The sequence below is a fragment of the Mustela putorius genome, unplaced genomic scaffold (genome assembly GCF_011764305.1).
Source record: "Mustela putorius furo isolate JIRA1106 unplaced genomic scaffold, ASM1176430v1.1 tig00003949_pilon_pilon_pilon, whole genome shotgun sequence".
In the NCBI taxonomy this organism is placed as follows: Eukaryota; Metazoa; Chordata; class Mammalia; order Carnivora; family Mustelidae; genus Mustela; species Mustela putorius.
The window spans coordinates 5,300,894-5,327,703 of NW_025422093.1; the positions used below are offsets into that span (position 1 = coordinate 5,300,894).

At 34.2% G+C, this 26,810-nt stretch overlaps 1 protein-coding gene across 6 annotated transcripts in view; it reads left to right on the plus strand.

Moving 5' to 3' along the window:
• RTKN2 (rhotekin 2) overlaps window positions 1-26,810 on the plus strand; it is a 72,973-nt gene that overhangs the window by 43,623 nt on the left and 2,540 nt on the right. For all 6 annotated transcript variants that reach the window (XM_013063055.2, XM_013063053.2, XM_004765683.3 and 3 more), the window contains 4 exons: window positions 9,154-9,260; window positions 10,189-10,320; window positions 22,062-22,227; window positions 26,184-26,291. In XM_013063055.2, coding sequence (XP_012918509.1) covers window positions 9,154-9,260; window positions 10,189-10,320; window positions 22,062-22,227; window positions 26,184-26,291 — 513 coding nt within the window. The remainder of the gene's footprint in view (window positions 1-9,153; window positions 9,261-10,188; window positions 10,321-22,061; window positions 22,228-26,183; window positions 26,292-26,810) is intronic.

Genomic DNA, 26,810 nt, shown 5'->3' on the forward strand with positions numbered 1-26,810 from the left:
ACAAAGTAAAGTTATAATTCTTTTTCTCATCTTTAAGAAATTACTGCTAGAAATGTCATTAATCATACCTATTAAAGCCTGAAATTAAAAGATAGTTTTACTCTTTTCTTAGACAATGCAGGGACTTTCAAACAGTTAAACTCCATTTCTCTGACCTGTGTACTATTGTTATATAATTCTATTTAATTTTTAAATTTCACAAAATGTCTTATACATTTTACATTAATTTAGATTTATCCATAAATTTCTGCGTATCATTTGTACCTTATATCTCACATGTGATAATCACTTTCCTTATGTTCAAAGTATAAGCCTTAAAATTTCTTTTAGTGTGTTCCACTGGTATCATACTTTTTTGTTCTTGTGTTTGTCTGAAAATGACTCTATTTTGCTTCATTCTTGAAAGGCATCTTTTACAAGATATAGGATTTTGGCAGTTTCAATTTTTTTTCTTTTTGAATATTAAAGATATAATTGTACTGTCTTCTGGCTTCTTTTACTAGCTCTTGAAGATCATTTGTCAGTGTGTTCCTTCTGGGAAGGCACTTTATTTTCTCTTTGTCGTTGGTTTTCTGAAGTTTCATTATGATGTAGGTATGGAATTTAATTTCATTTATGCTGCTTTCGGAACTCCTTTAACTTCTTTTTTTTTTTAATTTATTTTTTAATTTTTTATTTCTCATCAGCGTAACAGTATTCCTTGTTTTTGCACCACACCCAGTGGTCCATGCAATCCGTGCCCTCTCCAATCAATACCCACCACCTGCTTCCCCCAACCTCCCACCCCTCACCCCTTCAAAACCCTCAGATTGTTTTTCAGATTCCATAGTCTCTCATGGTTCACCTCCCCTTCCAATTTCCCTCAACTTCCTTCTTCTCTCCATCTCCCCTTGTCCTCCATGTTATTTGTTATGCTCCCCAAATAAGTGAAACCATATGATAATTGACTGTCTCTGCTTGACTTATTTCACTCAGCATAATCTCTTCCAGTCCCATCCATGGTGCTACAAAAGTTGGGTATTCATCCTTTCTGATGGAGGCATAATACTCCATAGTGTATATGGACCACATCTTCCTTATCCATTCATCTGTTGAAGGGCATCTTGGTTCTTTCCATAGTTTGGTGACCGTGGCCATTGCTGCTATAAACACTGGGGGTACAGATGGCCCTTCTTTTCACTACATCTGTATCTTTGGGTAAATACCCAGTAGTACAATTGCAGGATCATAGGGAAGCTCTATTTTTAATTTCTTGAGGAACCTCCACTCCAAAGTGGCTGCACCATCTTGCATTCCCACCAACAGTGTAATAGGGTTCCCCTTTCTCCACATCCTCTCCAATACATGTTGTTTCCTGTCTTGCTAATTTTGGCCATTCTAACTGGTGTAAGGTGGTATCTCAATGTGGTTTTAATTTGAATCTCCCTGATGGCTAGTGATGTTGAACATTTTTTCATGTGTCTGATAGCCATTTGTATGTCTTCATTGGAGAAGTGTCTGTTCATATCTTCTGCCCATTTTTTGATGAGATTGTCTGTTTTGTGTGTGTTGAGTTTGAGGAGTTCTTTATAGATCCTGGATATCAACCTTTTGTCTGTACTGTCATCTGCAAATATCTTCTCCCAAAATACAGAAAGGGAAATTAAAGAATCGATTCCATTTACTATAGCACCAAGAACCATAAGATACCTGGGAATAAACCTAACCAAAGAGGCAAAGGATCTGTACTCAAGGAACTACAGAACACTCATGAAAGAAATTGAAGAAGACACAAAAAAGGTGGAAGACCATTCCATGATCTTGGATCGGAAGAATAAACATTGTTAAAATGTCTATACTGTCTAGAGCAATCTATACTTTTAATGCCATTCTGATCAAAATTCCACCAGTATTTTTCAAAGAGCTAGAGCAAATAATCCTAAAATTTGTGTGGAATCAGAAGAGACCCCGATAACTAAGGAAATGTTGAAAAACAAAAACAACGTTACCTGATTTCAAGCTTTACTGCAAAGCTGTGATCACCAAGACAGCATGGTACTGGCATAAAAACAGACCCATAGACCAGTGGAACAGAGTAGAGAGCCCAGATATGGACCCTCAACTCTATGGTCAAATAATCTTCGACAAAACAGGAAAAAATATACAGTGGAAAAAAAGACAGTCTTTTCAATAAATGGTGGTGGGAAAACTGGACAGCTATATGTAGAAGAATGAAACTCGACCATTCTCTTACACCATACACAAAGATAAACTTGAAATGGATAAAAGACCTCAACACGAAACAGGAATCCATCAGAATCCTAGAGGAGAGCATAGGCAGTAACCTCTTCGATATCAGCCACAGCAACTTCTTTCAAGATATGTCTCCAAAGGCAAAGGAAACAAAAACAAAAATGAACTTTTGGGACTTCATCAAGATCAAAAGCTTCTGCACAGCAAAGGAAACAGTCAACAAAATAAAGAGGCAACTCCTTTAACTTCTTAAAATTACTGATTGGTGTCTTCGTTAGCTCTGGACAAAAATCTTACTTTTCTATTCAGAGAGCCTCTGTTCCATTCTCTTGCTTTTCTCCTAGCATTCCTGTTAAACCTGTCCATCTTTCTGGCTTTATCATCTATGTTTCTTACTCTTTGTGATGTATTTTTCGTCTTTTAGTCTGTCTTTAATGCTTTTCTGGGTTGTTTTATGAACTATCTTCTATTTCCCTTATTCTCTCTGCAGCTCTGTCTGATCTGCAGTTAAACCTATATACCAAGAGTTCTTCATTTCTGTTCTTATATTTCCCAGCTCTAGAAGTTTCTTTTTGACTTTTTCAGGTTTGCTTGGGAACTTTGTATTTCTTGCATGCATTGTCAGTATTATTGTTTAGGTTTTTAGTGAATAGCCTGTTTTATAGTCTATGACTAATAATTCAGACATATAATGTTTTTCTGGGTCTATTTCTGTTGTCTTTTTCTACTGGTTCTCATGATGTCTCAATTCCTTGAATGTCTTCATGCACTTGTCATTATAATCTAAAGTTTACATACAGGAATAAATTGATGCTTAATGTTTCTGTTTGCTTCTGGCAGGCACCTGGGGGAACTATTAGTCTAGGCCCGCTTTATCCAAAGATCATGTCTGAATTTCTCTGAACCCGTCCTAACCCCACTTCTAGGCATTGAGAATCCTGAGCTTGGATTATTTCTTGTTCACCACTACCATTGGTGATTCCTTCAGGATATGAGCCTAGCATGGGGAGGATCTCCCATTAACTACTTACATTGTTCAGTCCCTAGAATTTGATTTCTGTTCTGCTTCCTTATCTTGCAGGATCATTAAATCATAAATTCAGATTTGCTGGGATTGGCAAATGCTCTCAAGACAAACACAGCTTCTGTGCTCACTTAACTCACTCGTTCTCATTTATCATATTTGTACTGGTAACTTCTTATGGTCTTGTTACCTCTTTGTTGCTCTGGGAAAATTTTTTGAGATATTTGATTCAGCATTTTCAGTACTTTTTAGTGGTAACTTCTTATGGTCTTGTTATCATATTTGTACTGGTAACTTCTTATGGTCTTGTTACCTCTTTGTTGCTCTGGGAAAATTTTTTGAGATATTTGATTCAGCATTTTCAGTACTTTTTAGTGGGAAGATTGATCTGAACAATCTAGCCTCTCATCACCCAAACCTTGAAGTCTGTAATAGTATAAGCATTATCAATTTTATCAGAAAATCTGGCAAATGGAGTTTATCATTTCATTTGTGTCAGTTCTCTAGAATTATCAATATTGCCATCATATGATGAGGGTCTATTATGCAGCAGACACTGTTCTGTGAAATATTATTCAGCCTTAAAAAGGAATAAAATTCTGCAGTATGTGGCAACATGAATGCACCTTGAGGACATCATGCTAACTGAAATAGTCACAGAAGGACAGATACTGCCTGATTCCACTTAGATGTGGTAGCTAAAATAGAGTCAAAGAAGCAGGAGTAGAATGGTAGCTACCAGGGGCAAGAAGGAGTTGCTAATTAACGGGTATAAAATTTCAGGTATGCAAGATGGATAAGCCCTAGAGATCTGCTGTACAATGTACTACTGCCTATTGTTAAAAGTACTGTATTGTGCACTAGAAATCTGGTTAGAGGATAGATCTCCTGTTAGGTGTTCTTATCACAACAAAATGTAAATAAATAAACACTTCACATCAGTTTTCATTCCTACTATCTGTGAGATGTATCTATCAAAAAACATTACAATGAAATGATTTATAGTCTGGACTGTGGAGCCATCAGCCTTGGACTCTTATTCTAGTCCTACCACTGGCTAGCTCTGTGACCTTCACAAGTTCCTCATTTTACTGTCATTTACATTTTATAGATGGGTGACTTGCAGCATAGAGAACATAACATGCTATATCATATAGCTAGCAAGTGAATGAGCCAGAGTTTAAATAATCCAGGACAGGCTGTGCTCTTCTTGTTCTGCTTTCTGGTCAGGGATGATGACTGCTAAAGCACCTACAGACTCAAAACACTGTGATGTGTGAATAATGGAATTGATATGAAAAGCTCCATTCTTTCAACCAAATCATCTGAAAAGTTGTGGAAAGGAATACAATTCATAAAGGAAGCATTAATTTAGCAGTGATTCCTCAGTTGCCTTCAGTGTTCTGTAAGATATTACTAGATTCTTATTTAATAAAATGCTCATAAGGCAGATCAGCATGGGAACTGTGCAGCATGGCTCTGTTTTAGAGAAACACAATCCAGACCAACACATTAAAGACTGTGAGAAGACTTATGCTTAAAATAACAACACCCAAAAACTGTTGACTTTGAAACTTGGGGGCTCCACAGAAAAAAATTTTAAGAAATAGTAACCTCTATGCCTCTTTATGTAATATATATGTATATTCTTAGGAGTGTGTGTAAATTAAAATTTTGGAAATCAGTCATTATTTGAAAAAGAAGAAATATTGTAACTTAAAGGAAACAATTTTATTCAGAAAAAAGCCATCCTCAAATTTATTCATTACTTTAAATCTATGTTAATACAATGGGTTTTCCTAAATAAGGTTATGTCAGTGTCTATAAAATCAAGTGGAAATACGAGATTTTTAAAAATTTATAACTCAGTTTTATTATTCTTGATCATTGAAAGGAAAAGCTAAAATGATATCTTTATCATCAAGAAATTTTTATGCTTTTTATAAAACAATGAAACCACATTGTGAAGATTGACTCACACGGAACTGAGATGTTATCTGGATTCTTTCCCTTGCCTGTGTTTTGTTTTTGTTGTTGCTGTCATTTTTAAACACCATTTTGTTCCCCATTTGAAACTACAAATGAATTAGATAAAATCTTTAAATAGTGAAAAGTCAAATTGCTTTTTCACTTCCTGTTTCATCTTGTTCTAATGCCGCCTTGGTTAGAAAAGAAGAATTAAGTAATTTGATTAGATATGTTGCACAAGGATGGAGCAGCTCTGAAAATGGATAGGGTGTGGTTTTGAGAGTGAGACTGCCCTGGATTTGAAATTACGAGAAGCAGCTACTGTGTGACAGACATAATGATAGATGCCATTTACACTTTATCTAACTTGGTTTTCACAATAACCCTCCTACCTAAGAAGGTAGTATTTTTAAAAATGAAGACTTGATACTCAGCTAAGTGAAGTGACTAGCCTAGATGCCATATTTCTTTTCAGAAGTCAGGAGAAGCAGCTGTGACTCTGCTTCATTCCACAGGGGTCCTGAACTGTAAAGAAACCTAGGTTAGAAGGGACAGGTGATTGCGATGTGATAAGAGGTCTGTAGAAAAAGGAATTTTACACCCAATATCCCTTTTTAAGGACTGCATTCAGGAAGAAACTATTTTTCTCTGCATGCTATGAAACCTAACCTTATTTTACCAGAGAAGCCCATTGTTACATGTGGTATTTAGGTTCCACACACATTATTGATTGGATAAATTCTAAGAACTCATCTGAAAAACTAATCATCATTTACGATTCTATTTTTTTGGAAAGTACATCCTAACTTAAATACAACAAGCTTACCGATATTTGGAACATAAGGCATTCATAAATCTGGGATTGCTATATAAAGTAATTTACTTTCAAACTTTAAATTCACAAATCACAAAGTTGATTTCAGATGTATTACTCAGATGCCTGCTTATATACAATTTTTACTTCATTTCCTGCCTATTTTAAGAAGGGAGATGCTCACATATTTATTTATTTATGCCTGTGTTTTGGAATCATTGTCTTTGTTGTATTTATGCATTTATTTCTCCCAGGTCAAACCCTTTATTTCTGAATGATAGCAGCTTTACCAAGATATTAATAAAAAAAGATTTTAATAGTGCCAGGTAATTTGTTGTGCTCTATTCTATAGTAGAATTATGAACAAGCAGGTTGTTAAAAACTTTTTTGTTTTACTTTGTATACTTCATTTAGGCTGGTCTTTTTCATGTAACTGATGTGCCAAACCTTGGCATGGCATCTATATATTATATAATAGTATTTTTACCTAAAAAGTTTTATTTCCCAGAGTTAAGACTTTTGGGTCAGTAATAGTGAGAGCCATTGGCTAACCATTTTATAGTCATTACCAACAGGGATGCAGTAAAAACTTTGAAAATCATTTTTGTGTGGTTGAGGGTGGGCAAAGGGTCATATATTGAGTTTTTATTTATGCCCTAACACACAGAATTATGTAAATGTGAAGGCTCAATGCCTACCTCACACTACATTGAAAGTAATATCTTAATGTTCTTTGAACTTTTTTAAACAATTGCAAACTTACAGAAAGTTACAAGTCAAATGTCAAGATCTTCCCCCTCAAAATACATGAAAGCAAGTTGTTTACATGGTTCTCCATTACCCTAAATATATTCATATGTATTTCCTACTAACAGGACATCGACTACATCACTACCACTTACCAAGTCAGGAAATGAATATTACTACATTACAACCATTTAATCCTAAGACCCTATTAAAATGTTGCTTATTGTCCCAATAATGTCTTTCATGACAAAAGGATCCAATGCAGAACCATCCAAATCATACATTACATTTAATTATCATGCTTCTTTCAGTTTCTTTTAAACTGGACCAGTTTTTCTGTCTTTTTTTTTTTTTTCATTTATAACCTTGACATTTTTAAACATCATGGTCAGTTATTTTGTAGAAGGTCCTTAAATTTGGGTTTGTCTGATGTTTTCTTGAGATTTAGGATATACATCTTTGGCAGAAATTGATGCTAAGTTCTCATTGCATTCTGTCAAATGGCATATAATTTGATTATGATTTTCACTTTGAACATTTGATTAGTGTGGTGTCTACCCACCATCTCTACTGTAAAAATTTGCAATTAATACCTATTTTGTGAGGAAGAGGGGAGTGTCTTGAAACTCTGTAAGTGTATTTCTTATTGGCCTTTCAGTTTACTCGTTGATTTATTTACTCATTTATTTATTTATATCAGTATGGACTCATGTTTTCCTATTTTATTCTGTTGATATTGTTTATTATAAGGTTCAGATTGTCTCCAGTTTGGCCAATGGGAGCACATTCAAGATGGGTTCTGATGTTTTTTTGATAGTATTCTCATCATTCATTGAGTAGTTCTTGCTTTATGGTGTAACAAGATATTTCAGGCTCATCAGGTACTTTCTGAGCCCCAACCTTGGAACCACTTATTTCTCCAAGGAATGCCGGTTCTTTTGTAAAGGAAATAATATTTAGAAGACATAGTCTGTGCTCTAGGTCCACTCATTGGTATTAGAGCACTACTGTTGCTTTCCCCAGGCCCTCTCAGTGGACATAGCTACTCTTATGTGCATATGGTGTCTTATATTTTTTAATCTGTATGTTGGAAACCATGAGTCCACACCAGTGCCTCCAGTTCTAATCCCAACAGTGCAGAGTTCATTCTACACATTTTTAAACTCCTCTTTCTGACAGAGAGAAAATGGTGTTCTATTACCTTTAATGCATTTTCCTTGATCAGTCTTCCTGAAAGCAACCATTCTATCTCCTCTGTATGGATGCTCTCTTCTCCTTGCTTGAGCTCTGACTCCTCATTCTAGGTTGTCCCTTGCCCCATGTGGACATTCCTTACCTTGCTGAGGCTTATACAGCCTACATAGGCCTGTTCTTCCTCAAGATTTAAGTTCCCATGCCTGGCTGTCCTTTCCTAAGCCCCATGTGGACACCCCCCCTCAGCCTGCCTGTGCTCTGACACCCCATGCCCTGTGCCTCTTCTCAGATGCCCTTCTCACTGCGCTCTGCCACACTGTTCTGGGTCACTGAATTATGGATTATGTCCTCACTGCTCTCAAACTCTGACTCCCATGGCTGAATCATCTGCCAAATGTGTACACTCTCCTTATCCTTTGGATTCTGATACCTCACACTGAGCAGCCACACCATGTAGATGCTCCTCATTCTGCTTGGGCCTTGACCCCCCACCCCAGGCAACACCTGAGGAGAGATTGTCCCAGGTCATCTACCTTCCTCAGCCCATTCGGGCTCTGACACCTCGTGCCTGGCAGCTCTCCTACTCGCCCTCATCCTGCCTGGCTGTCCCCTTGCTCTGGCACACTGCAGCTCCTCCCACAGCCCCAGGCACAGATGCCCATCTTTGTGGGCTCCACCTAATGTTCAGTAAGGGAAGGGGAAGAAGAGCCAAAAGGCTTATTAAGTATTATCATGAAATTGTGTTCTGAAATGTTTTATTTAGAGGATCACGTTGCTAGCTAATATAATGAAAATCAGAGCAAAAAGTAGAATTTGATGTACAAAAATCATTTTATTAGATTTTTTTTGTATAAGGTAAGTTTACTTATATGCCCTGAACTATCTCCATCGATTAAATACTTTAAGATCAAATGAGAGATCAAGAAACTAAAAGTTCTATGTCTATTCTAGGTGAAAGCATTTATAAACTGTCAGTTTAATATTATCCTGTCTACTTTCTCATATTTGATTTTGTCATTAACTATGGCACTGGTATTTGAGTAGGATGAACCTTTACATATGTTCTTACGTAAAGCAAAAAAAAAAAAAAAATTGCAAAAAGAAAAAAAAATGTATAATGACCTTAAATAAACATGTTTATAACTGGATTTTATTTTCTATCTTGTTTAAATAGAGGAGTCTTCATTTTGGCTTCCCTTATATGGCAACATGTGCTGCCGCCTAGTCGCACAGCCAGCTTGTATGGCTGAGGATGCATTTGCAGGATTTCTTAATCAGCAGGTTGGAGGACTTTACATATTGTACAATTATAACTGCAATCTAGATTTTAATATACTAGCAATTGTTTTGCCTTCCGATAATAAGTATTTTTTAAAGTCTTCTTTTAAATGGTATTTTTCTCCATGTTCGACATAGAATGGGGGTGGGGGGTAAAGGGGCTGAGGGTGAGAAGGTGGGAAGGGGAGGGGTCCAGTGCAGTTTTGATGGCTAAGGAGCTACCTCTCCAGGTTCCTCGGCTTCATAACAGCAGGAACAGGATAATCAGCTGCAGAGGACTCCTTGTGGAAGCAGATGAGGACTGTTCCACACCTTTCACAGAAAGGCCTTTCTGGCAAACAGCTTTTGGCACAGTTTTAGGTCTCTAGACTTCCAAAGCTGCCTCTGTGCCACCTACTCCTGATTTATTTATAACCAGACTTATTTATAGTCAGTAAATAATTAATTATGGGCTTCAGTGAATCAATAACTTTTTTTTAAAGATTCCATTAAGTGGAAAGAAAATTTGCATTCTTAAAGGGTAGTCAACATTTTCTAGTGTTCTGAGAATAGTAAGGGAAAATTATATTTTGAATTTTGAGTTATTTTTATATATTTTTGCATCATTAGATGGATTGCTGTGGAATTTTAAGCACTAATTTTGAATAGACTAGCTTTTCTAAAACTGCATTGATTTATGATTTTATGTGTGTAAAAGTTATGTGGTAATTATTGCCTCCATTTTGCTTAATGTTTTTGAGAATTTCAAACCTTTCTGTGATATTAACTTCCTCTGATTTTGAACTGTTGACTTACTGTACACTAAATTAATGGGTAACTCTATCACATCTAAATTTTTTTTAATTAATAACTTTAATAATTGAAGTATTTTGTTGAATTTAATGATGATAAATAATGATTAAGGTTAATGGCTTCTTGAATTTTTTTTCAGCAAATGGAAGAAAACCTAATTAGTTGGAGAAGGTTGTATTGTGTTTTAAGAGGGGGTAAACTCTATTGCTTTTATTCTCCCCAAGAAATTGAAGCTAAAGTGGAACCAGCTTTGGTAGTGTCCATTAACAAGGTAAGTAAAATGTTATTTTAAAAATAAAGATACAACATTTTGTAAAGTTTGTTCTTTTCTATACAATTCACATTGTTACCATTTTATGGATAAAAGAGAAGGGCTGCTAAAATAGATTAGTTCAGGAGTACATGGGTGGTTCAGTTGGTTAAGCATCTACTTTCATCTCAGGTCATGATCCCCGGATCCTGGAATTGAGCACTGAGTAGGGCTCCCTGCTTAGCGACGAGCCTGCTTCTCTCTCTCCTTCCTGCTTGTGCTCTCTCTCTCTCTTGCTATCTCTGTCTCACTCTTCCAAATAAATAAGTAAAATCTTAAAAAAAATAAAAATAAAAAGTTAAAAAAATAGGTCAGTTCATAAAGATAAATTAATCTTATTGTTTTTCTTCCATTTCAGAGCTTATCTGGTAAAGGAAGTACTGTATATTTCCTAAGAAAACAAAGTAATTGGAAATCTATACCAGTGAACACGTTTTAAAACAGAGAATGCAACTTCACATTAATATTTAAATTTTTTATGAATTTATTTAAGAGATTATAAACGTAAATTGTTAGCTCATGTTACGACGATACTTTTTGTAGTTAATATTCAAATGATCCCATGAAAAGACATTCCTGAGAATACTTCCTGCTTTCTTATGGGATTGATGGGCAGTTGTCTATCCTTGTGTCAGAACAGGAAAGCCTGACCCCTCCCCCTCTGCCACACACATATGCACAAAAGCAAACACACACACACACACACACACACACATTTACCCCATCATCTTAAATTTATCTTCATCTGTTATCCAAGCCTTGTTCTCCCTCCCCCACCCACCCTTTTTGGCATTCCTACTCTGGAGTACTTTAATGGCATTTCTAGAGCAGAATATCATGTTTTCTATCCATAGCTTGTACTTAATTGTTTCTAGTTCTTTTACTTTGCTTGCTTTTGGAGTGGTTGAATTGAAGGCTATGGTAAAGTATGAGTCGTCACATCTGTTAACTACATGTTCTTTTCTTTTTGTAACTGTACATGTTCTACTTGACTTTAAATTATCTTTTGAAAAAAACATAAAGTTGTATGTCCTGAGAAACATATGTATACTAGTTTGCTAATCTATATGGATTTGAGTTAATTTCTCTGATCTTTTCCAGTAATAACATTTGGTCTGTTTCCATCCTGCTTTTAGAAATGATACTGATTTTTCTTAACGGAAATTCTTTAGTGAGACCTTTAAATTAAGTCAACTTAATTTATCTGTTCTGTATATTAGGAAGATTACTGTTACTCTTAAATAATAAACATCAAAGTTATAACATGATGAATTTATTTAGGGTTAGATAATTAGGTTTATGAAAGTATATTTTTATTATTGAAAAAGTGATATAATTTTTTCATTACTTGCCAATGTTTTGTTTTGTTTATACAGTATCCACTTTTCCCTACCTTTTGAAAATTTCAGATGTGCAGAAAAGTTGAAAGAATAGAATAATGGTCAGCAGTATACTTCTCACCTGGATTTTTCAGCTGTTGTTAATATTTTCCCATATTTGCTTTCTCTTTAAGTAGTTTGAGATTTTTTTTTCAGAACCATTTGAAAGTAAGTAGCAAACAGCATAACGTTTCTTCCCTAAAATATTTCAACAGCGTTTCTCCTAAAAACAAGGACATTTCTTTTATAACCATAATATTATTACCACACTCAAAAAATCTACTGTCGATAAAATAATATCTAATATAAACAACAAATTATCCCAATTGTCCCTATAGTGTTCTTTCTAATGTTTGTTTATTGTTTGATCCCAGACTCCCATCAGGGACCACAAATTGGCAGCTGGTCACCATGTATTTTGATTGTTTCCTTTTTATCTAAATTGGACCCATCACTCACTGCCTCTTTTTCTTTTTTTGTCTTTTATTATATTGACATTTTGGAGAAGTCCATGCCAGTCCCCATATCTGTTTTTGACTAATTGTTTCATAAGATTCAGGTAGATGTTTTTGACAAGAATTCTGCATAGATGATTCTGTCTAAACTGTTTTTCACTAGGTACCTAGGTAGTAAAAATGGAATTTGCTTACATGTTGCCCAATAGAATAAAAATCATCCTGAAAATAATTAAAATGTAATCTAAAAAGGATATTTTAAAATTCATTTATTTTATTTGAAAACTCTTTTAAAGGTATTCATTTTACCATATCAGTCCTTTATGGCAGACAGAGCCAGTAAGTCAGCTCTGTTTTATAGGTATGTTATTTCTGTTTTATAAGTGAAAAAACAGACTCACAGATCAGATAGAACTTGTCTAGCTAGTAAGTAAAATTATATGGCTCACTGTTTTTCTATTTCCTCACAGACATACTGCTAGACTAGATCTGGAAGACAAAATTAGACTTTTTCCTATCTCCGTACCCACTCTGAATAAGTTTTGAAAGTAAGAAGTATCTCTGAAATGAGGTTGTGAGCCTGAAGCCACAGTTTCTACCTCTAGGCAATGGTATAGATATGTGTTGAATCTTTAGCATTTAAATGTAAGAGGGAAGTTATAGTGGAACCCCACTGTTACTGTAGCCAGGGTATCTGTATTTTCTTGTCTGATGACAAGGGTGTAATTCCAGAAAAGCAGTTAACAGTGTTTACATGGCCCAGCTGAATTGACCTTTTTTCAGTTGACTCATTTTTCCTTGTGGTAATAAAAGCTGATGGCCTGGTGACTGATACAATTTGGTAGTCAATCAGCTCCATTATTAAGATGACTGAAATCACCATACTTAGAAATCCCAGTGGTGGTTTCACAATTGACCATTACAATTTCACAGGAAAATGATTAATCTAGTAATTTGTATAGACTTGACCTTCAACTTGGGGACAACATGGGCTGTATTTGACCCTGAGGACTGATGACATAAATTGTCATTGTGCGTGACTTTTGTCTCAAGTACAAAAGAGGATTTTAAGATTACACCATGAAATAAGGGTTGGGTTGAGAAGGTTAATAGAATTTAGTCGCTGATCTCAAAGACTGAACTGATACCAAGGTGTTCCATTCTCTAGTGTTGTGATGTTGCTATCTTCATTTTTCTCTGGGGCTGATTCCTGCTCTCTCTCTGTAGCAGCACTCCTGTTGGCAGTTCCTACCCCCACTTCGGGTTTCCCTTGAACCCTTCCATTCACCTGAAAACTGTTTTTTTTTTTTTATTTTTTTATAAACATATAATATATTTTTATCCCCAGGGGTACAGGTCTGTGAATCGCCAGGTTTACACACGTCACAGCACTCACCATAGCAAATACCCTCCCCAATGTCCATAATCCCACCCCCCTTCTCCCAACCCCTCCTCCCCCCAGCAACCCTCAGTTTGTTTTGTGATATTAAGAGTCACTTTTGGTTTGTCTCCCTCCCAATCCCATCTTGTTTCATTTATTCTTCTCCTACCCCCTTAACCCCCCATGTTGCATCTCCACTTCCTCATATCAGGGAGATCATATGATAGTTGTCTTTCTCTGATTGACTTACTTCGCTAAGCATGATACCCTCTAGTTCCATCCACGTCGTTGCAAATGGCAAGATTTCATTTCTTTTGATGGCTGCATAGTATTCCATTGTGTATATATACCACATCTTCTTTATCCATTCATCTGTTTGGACATCTAGGTTCTTTCCATAGTTTGGCTATTATAGACATTGCTGCTATAAACATTCGGGTGCACGTGCCCCTTCGGATCACTACGTTTGTGTTCAAAATGTTGAAAATAGAACTACCCTATGACCCAGCAATTGCACTACTGGGTATTTACCTTGAAAACTGTTCTTTAGCGGCAAACACCCTGGTTTCCTTATTTAAATATGACTATTTCTATCAAGAATTCTATTTGTTTCTTCTGTAAGCCTGGATGCTGTGTAGTTATATCTTCTATTAAAGTCATTTTTACTTATTTTTTTTTACTTATTATTTTTTACTTATTATTTTTTCTCAACTTAGCCAATGATTCAGATTTATGGAGAAGTTGAAACAATACTAGAGGGACACTCATGCCACCTGGATTCAGCAGTTTCTCTTGCTGTCCAGTTTGCTTTATCTCTAGGTGTTCTTCTTGGAGGGAATTGAAGCTCTTTGTATTTTGTTTTTAATTTGTTTTATGATGATATAGCTTACATAAAATAAAATTTACCAGTTGTAAGTGTACAATTTGGTAACTTCGACAAATAATATATGGTTGTGTAATCATTACTACACGCTTTGAATTATAGGTTTTTTTAATCATTTCTGTGAGAACATTTAAGTTCTATTCTCTTCACAAATTTCACTTATACAGTAGTCATCAACAATAGTCACTTTCAGACCTTATTTGTCTTATAGCTGTCAGCCTATAAAGCCTCTTACCTACATTTTTTGCTGACCCATTTGAATATGTCTCCAACATTGACACTTCATCCCTGAATATTTCAATATGCAACTATAAAAAATAGGAAACTCTAAAATGAAAGTGTGTGAGTGTGTTTGTGTGTATAAATGAAATTACAGTACCATTATCACAGCTAGCCAAATGAACAGTAATTATCTTACATCATCTAATAACCCAGCCCATATTCACATTTCCCCATTTTCCCTAAGATGTCCTTTTAAAAGCTTTTGCTTTCAATCTAGGAATGTTCAAGGATTATGCATTCTTAAACTGTAAATTAGGTCTAGAGGCTTGATTAGATTCATTCTAAACACTATTTACAAGCATGTTTCATGCGTGATGACAAATACTTTATAGGGCATTCTGTTCAGAGGCACATGATGTCAGGTTGTCTCATTATTGCCAGTGTCACATTTAATGACTTGGTTAAGGTGGTGCCCCTAACTCTCTCCAGCATAAAGGTAAGTTTTCCTCTTTACTATTAGCAGGTAGTCAGTGAGGTGATAGTTTGGCACTGTGTGAATATCTTTGTTGTCCAATAGTCTTTCACATAATGGTTTTAGTGACCTGATTGCCCTTGTCTGAATTGCTTATTACACTGGAGATTGCATATGTTATTTTCATAATATCCCTCATTCTACACGTGTTAGCTGGCATTCTTTTGTAAAGAAGGACTTTTTTTCATCAAGTAGGAATGAATCCCAGTCCCTCCTGAAAAGGCAGGATGAAAGCTTACTTTTAATTACCAATTTTCAGAGTAAGGAGTTGGTATTACATACTGGTCTTATACTGATATTGGCAGTAGGTATTGGAGCAGTATTACTCCCTCCAGAAGAAGCAAATGAGTGTTGTGTCTGTTATGTTCTTCCCGTATTTATGATAAACTCATAGATTTTCATTTATTCAATGTTTTAAATTACTTGGTTTTTAAATATAAGGTAGATGTTTTCATTTTTTGGCTTACTTTGGAAATTTCTAAGGATACATGTATTAGTATATTCTCAAATAAACAAGATCTTTGATAAATGCCAACTTGGTATTTTCTGATCTGTAGAGCTGGTAAGCACCAAATAAAACTTAAAGAATAGTGGTTTTGTTTCAGTTTTTAGTATATTTTCGATCTTGGGTCTCTAAGATCTTTTTATGCTTAATAATGTTAAATATTAAAGAACAAATCAGAATTTTTTTTCTTTTGGTTGGCTTCTCTCATGATTTAGAAAATAATAATTTTGTTTAATGCCACTTTAAAAATTATGTAAAAATATAAATTTGGCAGTTGCTAAGGTATATAAATAATAGTTTCTTATTTTGATCACAGGATCTGTTTTCTAACTATAATTTTTATTTTTCTAAATAGCATTTCCTATAAAGCTAAGTCAGTTTGTTAATTTTCATAGGGAGCCATCTGTGGAAAGAGTCACATTAAGGAAAGAAAAGCCTAAGCTATTTCCCTCCTCTTTTCAATCCAAATTTGAAAGGATGGTTTACTTCAAAGTGATTGCTTCAACTTCAAAAAAACTTCCCTATTAATGTTCTTGAGCAAAACATTCCCAATCAGGGGTATTTAACAGAGCCACTATAGAATCCTCTATACATTGCAGAAAACATTTTATTAGCTAAAGTTTTATCCATTGCCAGTGGGGTGGGGAGTGGGATGGAAAAGTAGTGTGGGTTTTTGCGATCAAAAGTCTTTTCTTGCTTTAAATACTATATATCACTTTAATAACTAGTAAAAGTTATGCTAAACAAATCAGTATCACTACTTGGTGTTGTAAACTTTTGCTAAATTGTCTTGAAACTGCTTTTAGCCATTATGTTTGTCATGGACCCTAGCAAGCAAGATTATTATGAAGCACAGGGGATTTTTTTTCTGATTATGTTAGTCCTTTAATGTCCCAGTCCTACCAATGATTTAGATTGTCCTTCATTAAATACAGAAAAAATAATTATTTAAACAAGTCTTTTCCTTTAGGAGTTTACATCTGATTATTAATAGACATAAATTGAAAAGAATTATGTCGCACTAATACTAATCCTTCCTAAAGCTTGGTTTAATTTATGGTTATGGTTTATGTATTTCAAACATTTCTTGCAATATATTGTGAAGGTATACTTTCTTTGTCATTAGAGTATATATAAGGTATAAAGCTAGTTTTTGGCCAGCAAAATTTTGTTTTCATGCCTGATTAACAAAACTTTAGACCAACCACCTTTCAAATAACACATTTATTCTTACAACATGTTTATGAGGAAACTGTGAGTTAAATAGTGCTATCTCTGCCTTATAGGTAGGAAAGCAGGTGCTTAGTTTTTTGTACTTGTATTTTATTTTCAATTTTTGAGGGGAAAAATTCAAAGATAATCTATATAGAGAAGGGTAGAAATAAACCTCTTTCTGCCCTCACACATTGCCCCCACCATAGAATTATTTTGAAGCAAATCCTGGAGACTATATGATTTTACTTGTAAATTTAACAATTATACTTTAGAAAAATATATAGTCATATATATAGTTTTTCAATATATCATCAAGAATTCAGTGTTCAGATTTCCCAGTCTTGTAATTTTTAGACTAGTTTTTGAATCAGGATTTTGAAATAAGGGTTTATATTGCAGTTAATTGATTTGGTCTCTTAAATCTCTAAATCTGTTGGAGTGCTCTAGCATCCTCATGTTCTCTCTCGCTCTCTCTCTGTCTGTCATACACACACACATACACACACTCTCTCTCTCTCTCTCTTTTTCACACACAATTTGTTGAAGAAATTGGGTCATTTATCCTACAGAGTTTTCCATAGTCTGGATTTTGTTATCTGCATCTTTGAGTTGTCTTTTTCCTTTTTCCTTTCTGTTTTTGGTTGGTTGGTTGTTGGTTGGTTGGTTAGTAACAATATGTCTTAGGAAATATTGTGTACTTTGTTGGGAGGCATTTAAAGATTTTTTTTTTTTGAGAGAGAGAGAGAGGGAGAGAGAGTCTGAAGCAGACTCTGCACTGAGTGTGGAGCCTGACATGGGGCTGATCTCACAACCACAAGATCATAACCTGAGCCCATACCGAGAGTTTGATGCTTAACCAGCAGAACCAGCCAGACACCCCATATTGGGAAACATTTAATATGTCTGAGTCTTCTAGTCATATTAACATCCACAGATGAGCATTGTTTAGATCCTTTATTTCATTAGGGATTGCAAACTGGTGATATTTTAATATTCTTCATTTATTAGCTGGGAAATTTCAACTGTGTCACCTATTGGGTTGAGGTACAAGTCTTATAGGGAACACAGAATAAAGACTTTAAATAGTTACCAAAATAGTGAGGTGGTTCCCTTAGCATCCTTCAAAAGTGACAAGTGAGTTCATTTTAAATATTATTCTGAATTAATAGATTTAAAGACTTCATAGTCTTCAAATTCATGTAGACTTCATGCATCAATCCATTATCATTGTTATTGATGTTCAGATGGTCCCATCTTTGGCTACTGAAAGCCTCTTCAGTTTGACTCTTGAGACCTTTTGATACAACCCTAGTAATCTTTGATTTCTGTTGGGAGAATATGTTCTGGGATTATCTCATACATTTCCTTGCCCAGGCTGAAATCAGCCATCTCTGTAAAGATCTCTGATTCCTTTTAGCAGTAAAGAGTATTTAGAAACCGTAATCTGGGTAATAGTAGACTTTAAAGATCATATAGTCAAAAGGTAAGGTAAGAAATGGTTTATAAATCTAGTTCTGACTTAGTAATTTCCCAGTATCACAGAAATCGACAGGTTGAAGTACAGTTTTAATTAAAAATAATTAACAACCAACCTAAAAGAAACTTTCCTTTGATTTCCGAGTTAGCTGTATTTTGTCATAAAATTGACTTCTTAGATTTATTGACTTCACTTGGCCTTCTCTGGGTACCCACCATCTCATGCAGAGGAAGGCTGCAGTTTCGTATATGGTGACTGAAAAAAGAGATCCAGCCAAGGATTAAAATTTCACAGTAAATAGTCTCAAATCTATCCACAAAACAATAAAAGTTGACTGTAAAGCCTTCCAAATAAACTAAATGGTTTGGGCAGAAAACTCTGTCTTTGGAGAGAAAACTGATTTCAGAAAATCAGTGTCCTTATCTATAAAGAGTAGGATTAGGATCATCTGTGGGATATGACTCTGTCAACCTGAAATTGTCATTATCTGAGTTGTTTTTCTCCTATCTCATTCATTTATTCTCCAAATATATTTCAAATACAGTGAGTGACAGACAATATTTTAGGCGGTAGAAAGAGTGGGAGCAAAAATACCTAAGCTGCTTGCTTTCATACCCTAAAAGGCACCTTGTGTTTTCTAATCCATTCCTCCCTTGAGAAGTGCAGTTTTAAGCACTCTTATTGGTACTTTGTCCACAACGAAAAACAACTTGCATAGACTTTCTGACATTATCAGAAACTTTATTTGTTTAATGACTTTTTCTTTGACATGCAGTTTTTTGGTTGAAAAAATTCCCATTAGTTAAATTATTTTGGGTGATAAAATATAGTTAGTTAATTCAAATGATCTATTTTGTGTTTCATTTGCACCTTTTAAAAGCTTCTCATGTTTTAAAAATTTAGTGGTATTTATGGTTCTCAGAGCTAATGGAGTGTATAATGTATAGTATTTTTATATTATTGCATTATATTCTCTTAGAAGGATATAAATGATCCAGTTCATCATATTTTCTACATAGCTATTTTCATTTGAAATGATATCTTGGTGTTATTAAAAATATACACATTCATCTATAAAAATCACTTTCCTTATTTAAAAGTTAAATTCATTTTAATCCTGTATACAAAAGGTAGTCAAAAATTTGTATTAAGATAGACTAGGATAGAAGGAAGATTTCAACAACAAGAATACTTCATATTTCATTTTTTTTTAAATACTAATACCAATAGAGTATTCTCTTGCCCTCCTCCCCCACTGAGTCAACCTTCAATAAATCTTATTGAGAGCATATTAAAGATTCTTCCTAGAGCTTAAGTCATTCTCTGCTGGTGTAATAAGCTTTCTATTTAAAGAGATGGATTATATGCATTTTCATGCCATTTAGGACACCAGTTTGTTTTTATATTATATAAATAATTACTTAAAAGAGTTCATTCACAAAGTTTATTACCATGGCACAGGATTGTAAAAAGACCCTGTTCTTTCAAATTACAGTGTTGACCGTAAGTCCATTATAACCCTCTGAAGACACTCACATTCCCACATTTTAAAATTGACAGGGCAGGCTGTCTCTAAGATGGTTACTAAATCCTCACCTTTTGTGATACTCCAGACTTTCAAAGTTATGTTACCACTTCATGCAGCATACACTTTTTTTCTCTTGTGATTCTTGAATAAGAATTCCTTCCTTCAGGAAAAACTTCTGTAGTACACAGTAGCCCCTTCCTATCTGCAGGGCATATGTTCCAAGACCCCAGTGGATGCTTGATACTGTGGATAGAACTGAACCCTGTCTCTACTGTTTTTTCCTATACATACAGAGCTCTGATAAAGTTTAACTTACCCATTAGGCACAGTAAGAGATTAACAACAGTAACTAAGAGTCGAATAGAATAATGCTAACAATATGCATAATAAAGGTTATGTGAATGTAGTCTTTCAGTCTCTCAGAGTACCTTGTACTGTGCTCACCCTTCTTGTGATGATATGAGATGATTTAATGCCTATGTGCTGAGATGAAGTGAGGGGATTGGCGCAGGCACTGTGATGTGGAGTTAGGCTACTACTGACCTTCGGACCATATGTCAGGAGGAAGATCATCTGCTTCTCGACTGCAGTTGACTGGGGGCAACTGAAACTGCAGAAAGCAGCAAACTGAGGATGGGGGAGCTGGTGTATCAGGGGTTCACCTCCGCCTATTTACCCATTCTTCAGGGAATGTACATTGTTTCTTGGTTAACTCTTTGCTATTCCTGTAATGTCCACATAGACATCATTGTATGTGTATGTTGGTTTTGGGATGTGACTATACATAGAATCTCTCTTCATTCAAGACTGCAAGAAGTGAGGAATTTCTTCTCACTCCTAAACAGCTTTTGAAGCTGCCGGCTAAATATTCTTCTACACGCATTACTGTAGGTTTAAACATATGAGTCTAGAACTGTTCTACCTGGTACAGGAGCCATTAACCACCAGTGGCTGTTAACCACCTAAAATGTGCCTGGCCCAAATGTGATGTGCTGTATCAGAGACAGACTAGATTTTGGAGACTTAGTACAAAAAAGAATGTAAAATATCTCAAAAATGTTTTTTGCTCACATGTTAGAATAATATTTTGGATGTGTTGGGTTACATAAAAACACAATTTTAAAATAATGTAATTAATAAATACAAAATGATTTTCACCAGTTTCATTTTACCTTCTTAACATAGTTACTAGAAACTCTTAAAATTACCTATGTGGTTCACATATTTCTAATAGACCGCACTGCTCTAGAACATTAACCGTCATTATCCAAGCAGCCAAATCCTTACTGTTGCATAAATAGATAGTTGTATTTCAGACTTCTTTCCCCAAAACTTGGAGACTGCATGTAGATGCTAGTTGTCATGTGGCGTGGTAGTGCTTGAATGACTTGGGAACAAGACTTTTCTACGTATAGACAGGAGAAGCACCACAGCGTCATACCTAGTACCACACAGAAAAAGTTTAAACTACCAACATGAAGGAAACCATTGCCTTTGTTGCTGATAGTTGCATTCAGCATTTAAAAAAATAATTGGTACCATCAGGAAGGTTATAGTACTTCATGGATCTTTAGCTATGAGCTTTGTAAATGAATGTTACATATGAAATAAATGTTAATGGCGAAAACCTAACTGCTTTGCTGCAGTAAACACTAAGTTATGGTTTTACTGCTTTAAGTGATAACACTGTGTATAATGCCTGAATATTAGAATAACAAACATACTTTACTGATTCTTTTATTTTATTACTGTTGGAAATGTAGTTAACATAATTCACATTACAGTTATGACATGCTGTACTTGTTTTATTGCAAATTTTAAGATGTATATAAAAGACAGCAAACTCCTACTTAAACAGATCAAAACAGGTTACGTTTTAATCTCATGTAATTTAAGTTCTCTATGTAGAATACTTTGAAATGTTACTCAGTATTTTTCATAAAAAGCAATTTTTTATAGGTTTGAGTCTGAATATTGAAAATTCTCAAAATTACATATTTTAAGTGATCAGCAACAAGATTTATAATTGCATCTGTTGTAAGTATAGTAGCGAAGCACTAAAACATTTATTTGAATATTACAAAAATATTCTCTTGTAAAATACCAATTTTGTCCTAATTTTTAGGAAACCAGAATTCGGGCAATGGATAAGGATACCAAGAAAAAAATTCATAATTTCTCTGTCATCAACCCTGTTGCTGGACAGGCTGTAACTCATATCTTTGTAGCAGACAATAGAGAAGATCTTCAGAAATGGATGGAAGCCTTCTGGCAACATTTCTTTGATCTTAGTAAGTTAGTGTTTGGATTTACTAGTAATATATTCATGAAGCGTGAAAGGATGCACAAAGCAATCTAAATATTAAAATTATAATCCTTTGGTTTGGATCAAGATTATTTTTTTAGTGCTCTTGAATAAAATGACAGTATATCATCAGTGCATTGATGCCTTTTTCTCTCGACCTTTTCCCAGGGCTGACTTAACTGTAGTTTATTATACCTTTGAATACCTGTTATTTTTAAATTTCTCTGTCCCTAAAACAATTAGGCCACATTTTTTTCAAAATACTGGATTTTAACTGGTTAAGGCAGTGTGTTTGATCAAAGGGATACTACTTTTTGAGTAGTAAAAAACTTCTGTAGGTTAGTGATGATCCTAAAATTTGAAATGTACAGGAGACTCATGTAACCTTCTGTTAACTCCAGATTCATTATATCATCTTGGACATCATCCAAAGATTTATTTTAAAACCATACATATGGTTTTTCAGTTTCAGTAATACAGCCCATGATTATAAAAACAATGTGATAGTAATATAATAGAGTTCTACTATGTAAAATATGTGAGGTTCTAATATTCTCAATTTAAGGAGGAATTTTATCAACAAGAAAATAATGAAGTCATATATTGAAAATGTAGATTATTGATAACAGCTATTTCTAGTCAAACTAAGCCTACTGTTAGATTCAACCAGTATTTTATGTCTTCAGAATGCTTTTTTATAAAGAATTACGAAAGATAGGCATTTTCTAATGATAGAAAGTTGTTTCTGCAACTCCTAGAAGAAATTTTAGGACTTCTTAAGATCTGTTTTGGGAACTTTATAAAAGAGTTAATACCTGCTGTCCTCAGATTAATTTTTATAAGCCTACTGTGGTCTGTGGCCTGGTTAAGTTATTATAGTGATGGTTGGGGTGGGGACAAAGAAGGGAACTAAATGTATTGATTACCTTCCACATACCATATGGCTTCCTTTATTTCTCACAACAGCCCAGCAAGGCAGAAATGATTTCCCTCTCCTCTAAAGTTGAGAAAATTGAGGCCTGAAGAGATTGCTGGTTTACTGCAGGAATCCAGAGGACTCCCTCTATAGCCTTCTGGAATTCTTAGGACTTGTTTTCCTTAAGTACTATCCCTAGGCACTGAATAGATGTTTAAATATTTGTTCCATGCTTATCAGCATGCAGTACATTTTTTTTTTAATTTCAGCTGATCTTAGACATGTAACTTAAAAGACAAAAACTTCCTTTCCTTTGCTGATCACATCTGAAATTTTAACTGCTTTCTCAAATGATCTGCTCTAGAGAGTCTTACAAAGACTATATTATTTTTAGGAGTGATTCTGCTATTTTACACTTTTTATGTGTATAAAAACAGGAATGAGGGGTGAAAGGAGGTAAAAATGCAGACTATTATGGTCTGGATATCAATTCCTAAATGGTCTCGTGTTTTTATTCGCCAGATTAGGTAAAATAATTCATCATGCTAAAATACGGGATTTGGAGGGATACAAATCTTGTGATATTACTGTCAAAATAAGAACGTGATGACAACTAGGTTCTTACATCTGGCTACTTCTTTAGTATTTAGTGATTTGTGCATAAAATTTGCCAATCTATGTGATCTTTAAAGTATAAATTCTATTAGACTTACACTTTAGAATTCATTGCATATGATGATATGAAGCAAAGACGGAAATGTTTATATTCTAAAGACTGACTTATAAGTGGTAAGTGGTAAGTGTAGCCTCTTGTAATCTTAGATGAAATCTGACGTGTAGAACAAAGTAGAGCATAGATATTTAGAGCAGAATAAACTAAGAGCAATTTAATATTTAGAGTTAATTTCAATTACTTAACTCTGATTAAGAGTAGAAATCAGGAGAATGAGAAAATTAAAAACCATGAGAAAACATTAATGGCACTAGGTCTGTTCGGCCTGCCGAAGGACAGCCTGAAGAGTGGAGGCTGGAGGCAAGGGGGATGTCATAGCTAATTTCTAATATTTGAGAGCTAACAAACATGTACAAGAGTAATGACACTTGTTTTGGATGATCAGAAAGGTAGAGCTAGAATGGTGGGTCAAAGATAAATTTTTTCAAGTATTTAATAATATAAATATTGAGTTATTGAGCAGCTTAGGATAACAGATCATTTTGACTGGGAACGTTATAGCAAATATTATTGTGGTAAACATCTTTAGGATACAGATTTTATGTGAATACAACATAGCTGTTTAATATTTCATATTGGTTAGCATGTTGAATCAGGTAGAACTGCATACTAATTTAGTCACTGATAAAACAAATGTTCCCATTGTAAAATTCACCAGTGAACATAACACACTTGTACCTCTGACTTCAGTAACGCATGGGATAGTTTGGCTTTATATTCCAGTCTTCAGCATGATTAGTATTCTGCTACCAGTTTAACAATGAAAAGCTTTCATCTATCAATAAAGAGAAAATGCTATACTTTGTAATTTGCCTAAGATTTGATGGAGAAATGTTTTCTAGTTCAAAGTATTTCATTATTTTTCTATTAAGTAAGACCTTATTTTTTTCTGCCCCCAAGAAGGAAAAGCTGGCTTTTATATATTTATCTAAAAAAGGAAGTGGAGGGGAGGAATAAGTTATCAGATCTCAGATCCTACTAGATTTAAATTCTGCAGAGCAACCTTTGAAGCCTCAAACTCAAGATTTCATTCCCTTTATGAGATGCTATGTGGGCTATTTTGAAATTTTTACCATGTTCTATACTTAGCATTGTAATAAAACATACTAAAAGGTTTTTTATGTTTCTTAGCTATTTAAGGTGATGGATTTAAAATTTATGCATATTACCATATAACCATGGCTATATATTAGATTTAAAACAACAAAAATGAATAGATAATTTGACCAAACACGAAATATCTTTTATTTTTAAACTATGGAAAATAACCAAATTGGATATTGAGTATGGAGACTGAGAATATAATAAAAGGAAGAAAAATATACATCATAAATCATTCCCAAAAGGCACATGTGTATTATATTTATTTTTCTACAGATGTAAGACAGAGTATAAGAACAGTGAAGCTCAATAACCTACTTTTATAACATGAATATAGAGACACATAGTCTCTGGCACAGTTGTTATCCAGCATGCAGGCACGCAATAAACATGGAATGGTTGAAGTTTATATCCACTCAGAAGAAATAAGCCTGAGTGTTTTAAGATGAAAATAGTAAAATATAACTAAAAGAAAAATTAATATTGTTCATACTCTTAAATTTTAACTTAAAAATTGAAACAGCTTAAAGAGTATTTTTTATTTGAAATGACTCATGGCTTGATTTAAAGTGTCCTTCCTAAAATAAATTAGATCCAGTTAGAATTTTGACTGATGTGTCTTTATTATAATAGGCTCTTATATACCTTTTACTTGAATGAAGATGCAGCATTTTTCTAGTTATATGAATTTTGAAAGGCATAATCATTAGAAGAAATAATTGTTAAATAAACAATTCTTGTATCTTAATTAGAATTTTCAAAGTTAACACCATTTTTGAGAAGCACTGTATCCTTCTAGATAACTATTTCAGTTGATTTTTACCTTTCAACTGTCTTAAGAACTGGGTATTTTTAATATTTAAAAGAAGAGAACTTGTACAAATTTTTGCCATGAATAGAAATTTTAGTTCCTAGACCATTTAGTGAAATAGTGTAGTATTTAATAACCTAAAGATCTTAGCTTTTTATATCTGTGCACAGAACTTTATTTTTCAAATAGATTACTCTAGTGCTTAGACTTGGGACTTCAGAATTATGGGTAGTACTAGGTTTTTGTGGTTTCCTTAAGGCAATGCTTTATAGATTCCCTCTTATTTTTCACAGCAAAAAATATGTTGATATCTACTGAAAATGAAGTATATGCCTTCACATTTATGTTTTAAACTAGCCTGCCTTTTTCTGTCTTTCTTAGGCCAATGGAAGCATTGTTGTGAAGAACTTATGAAAATTGAGATTATGTCACCACGGAAACCACCTTTGTTCTTGACAAAAGAGGCGACCTCAGTCTACCACGATATGAGTAAGTGGGGTTTTTCTTTTCTAAGCTGCAGGGTAACAAAAACAACATTGTCCATACTCAAGCAGCTTATTCTATTGACATTAAAATGCTAAAATTTTCAAGGCACAGTCAAAATGAATGAAAAAAGACTATGATTATAGACTAAGGAACTCATGTTTAATAGATGAATTAATACAAAATTAATGAATACACATTTTTCATAGTTTGAATGCTTAAGATCAAACAAAAATGTTAAAGCTTCAAAATGAATAAGGCTGCACTGAAAATAAATATTAGCTGAGTAGTTGATGAAAATTCTGAAAATGTAAACTTGGAGATTCTAAAATATAATCATGTTCTATAATTTTTTCTGTGTTTTATTAAATTTGTTTTAAAGTAATGTTGATAAATGAATATTAATAAATGGAAGCTTTCATCTCAGGTCAAAAAATTGGTTAAGTTTAATACCTTGGAAGATTTTAACTTTATAGACTCATTAATTAATATTCCATTTTCCCACACTTCGAAGGGTATTTATTT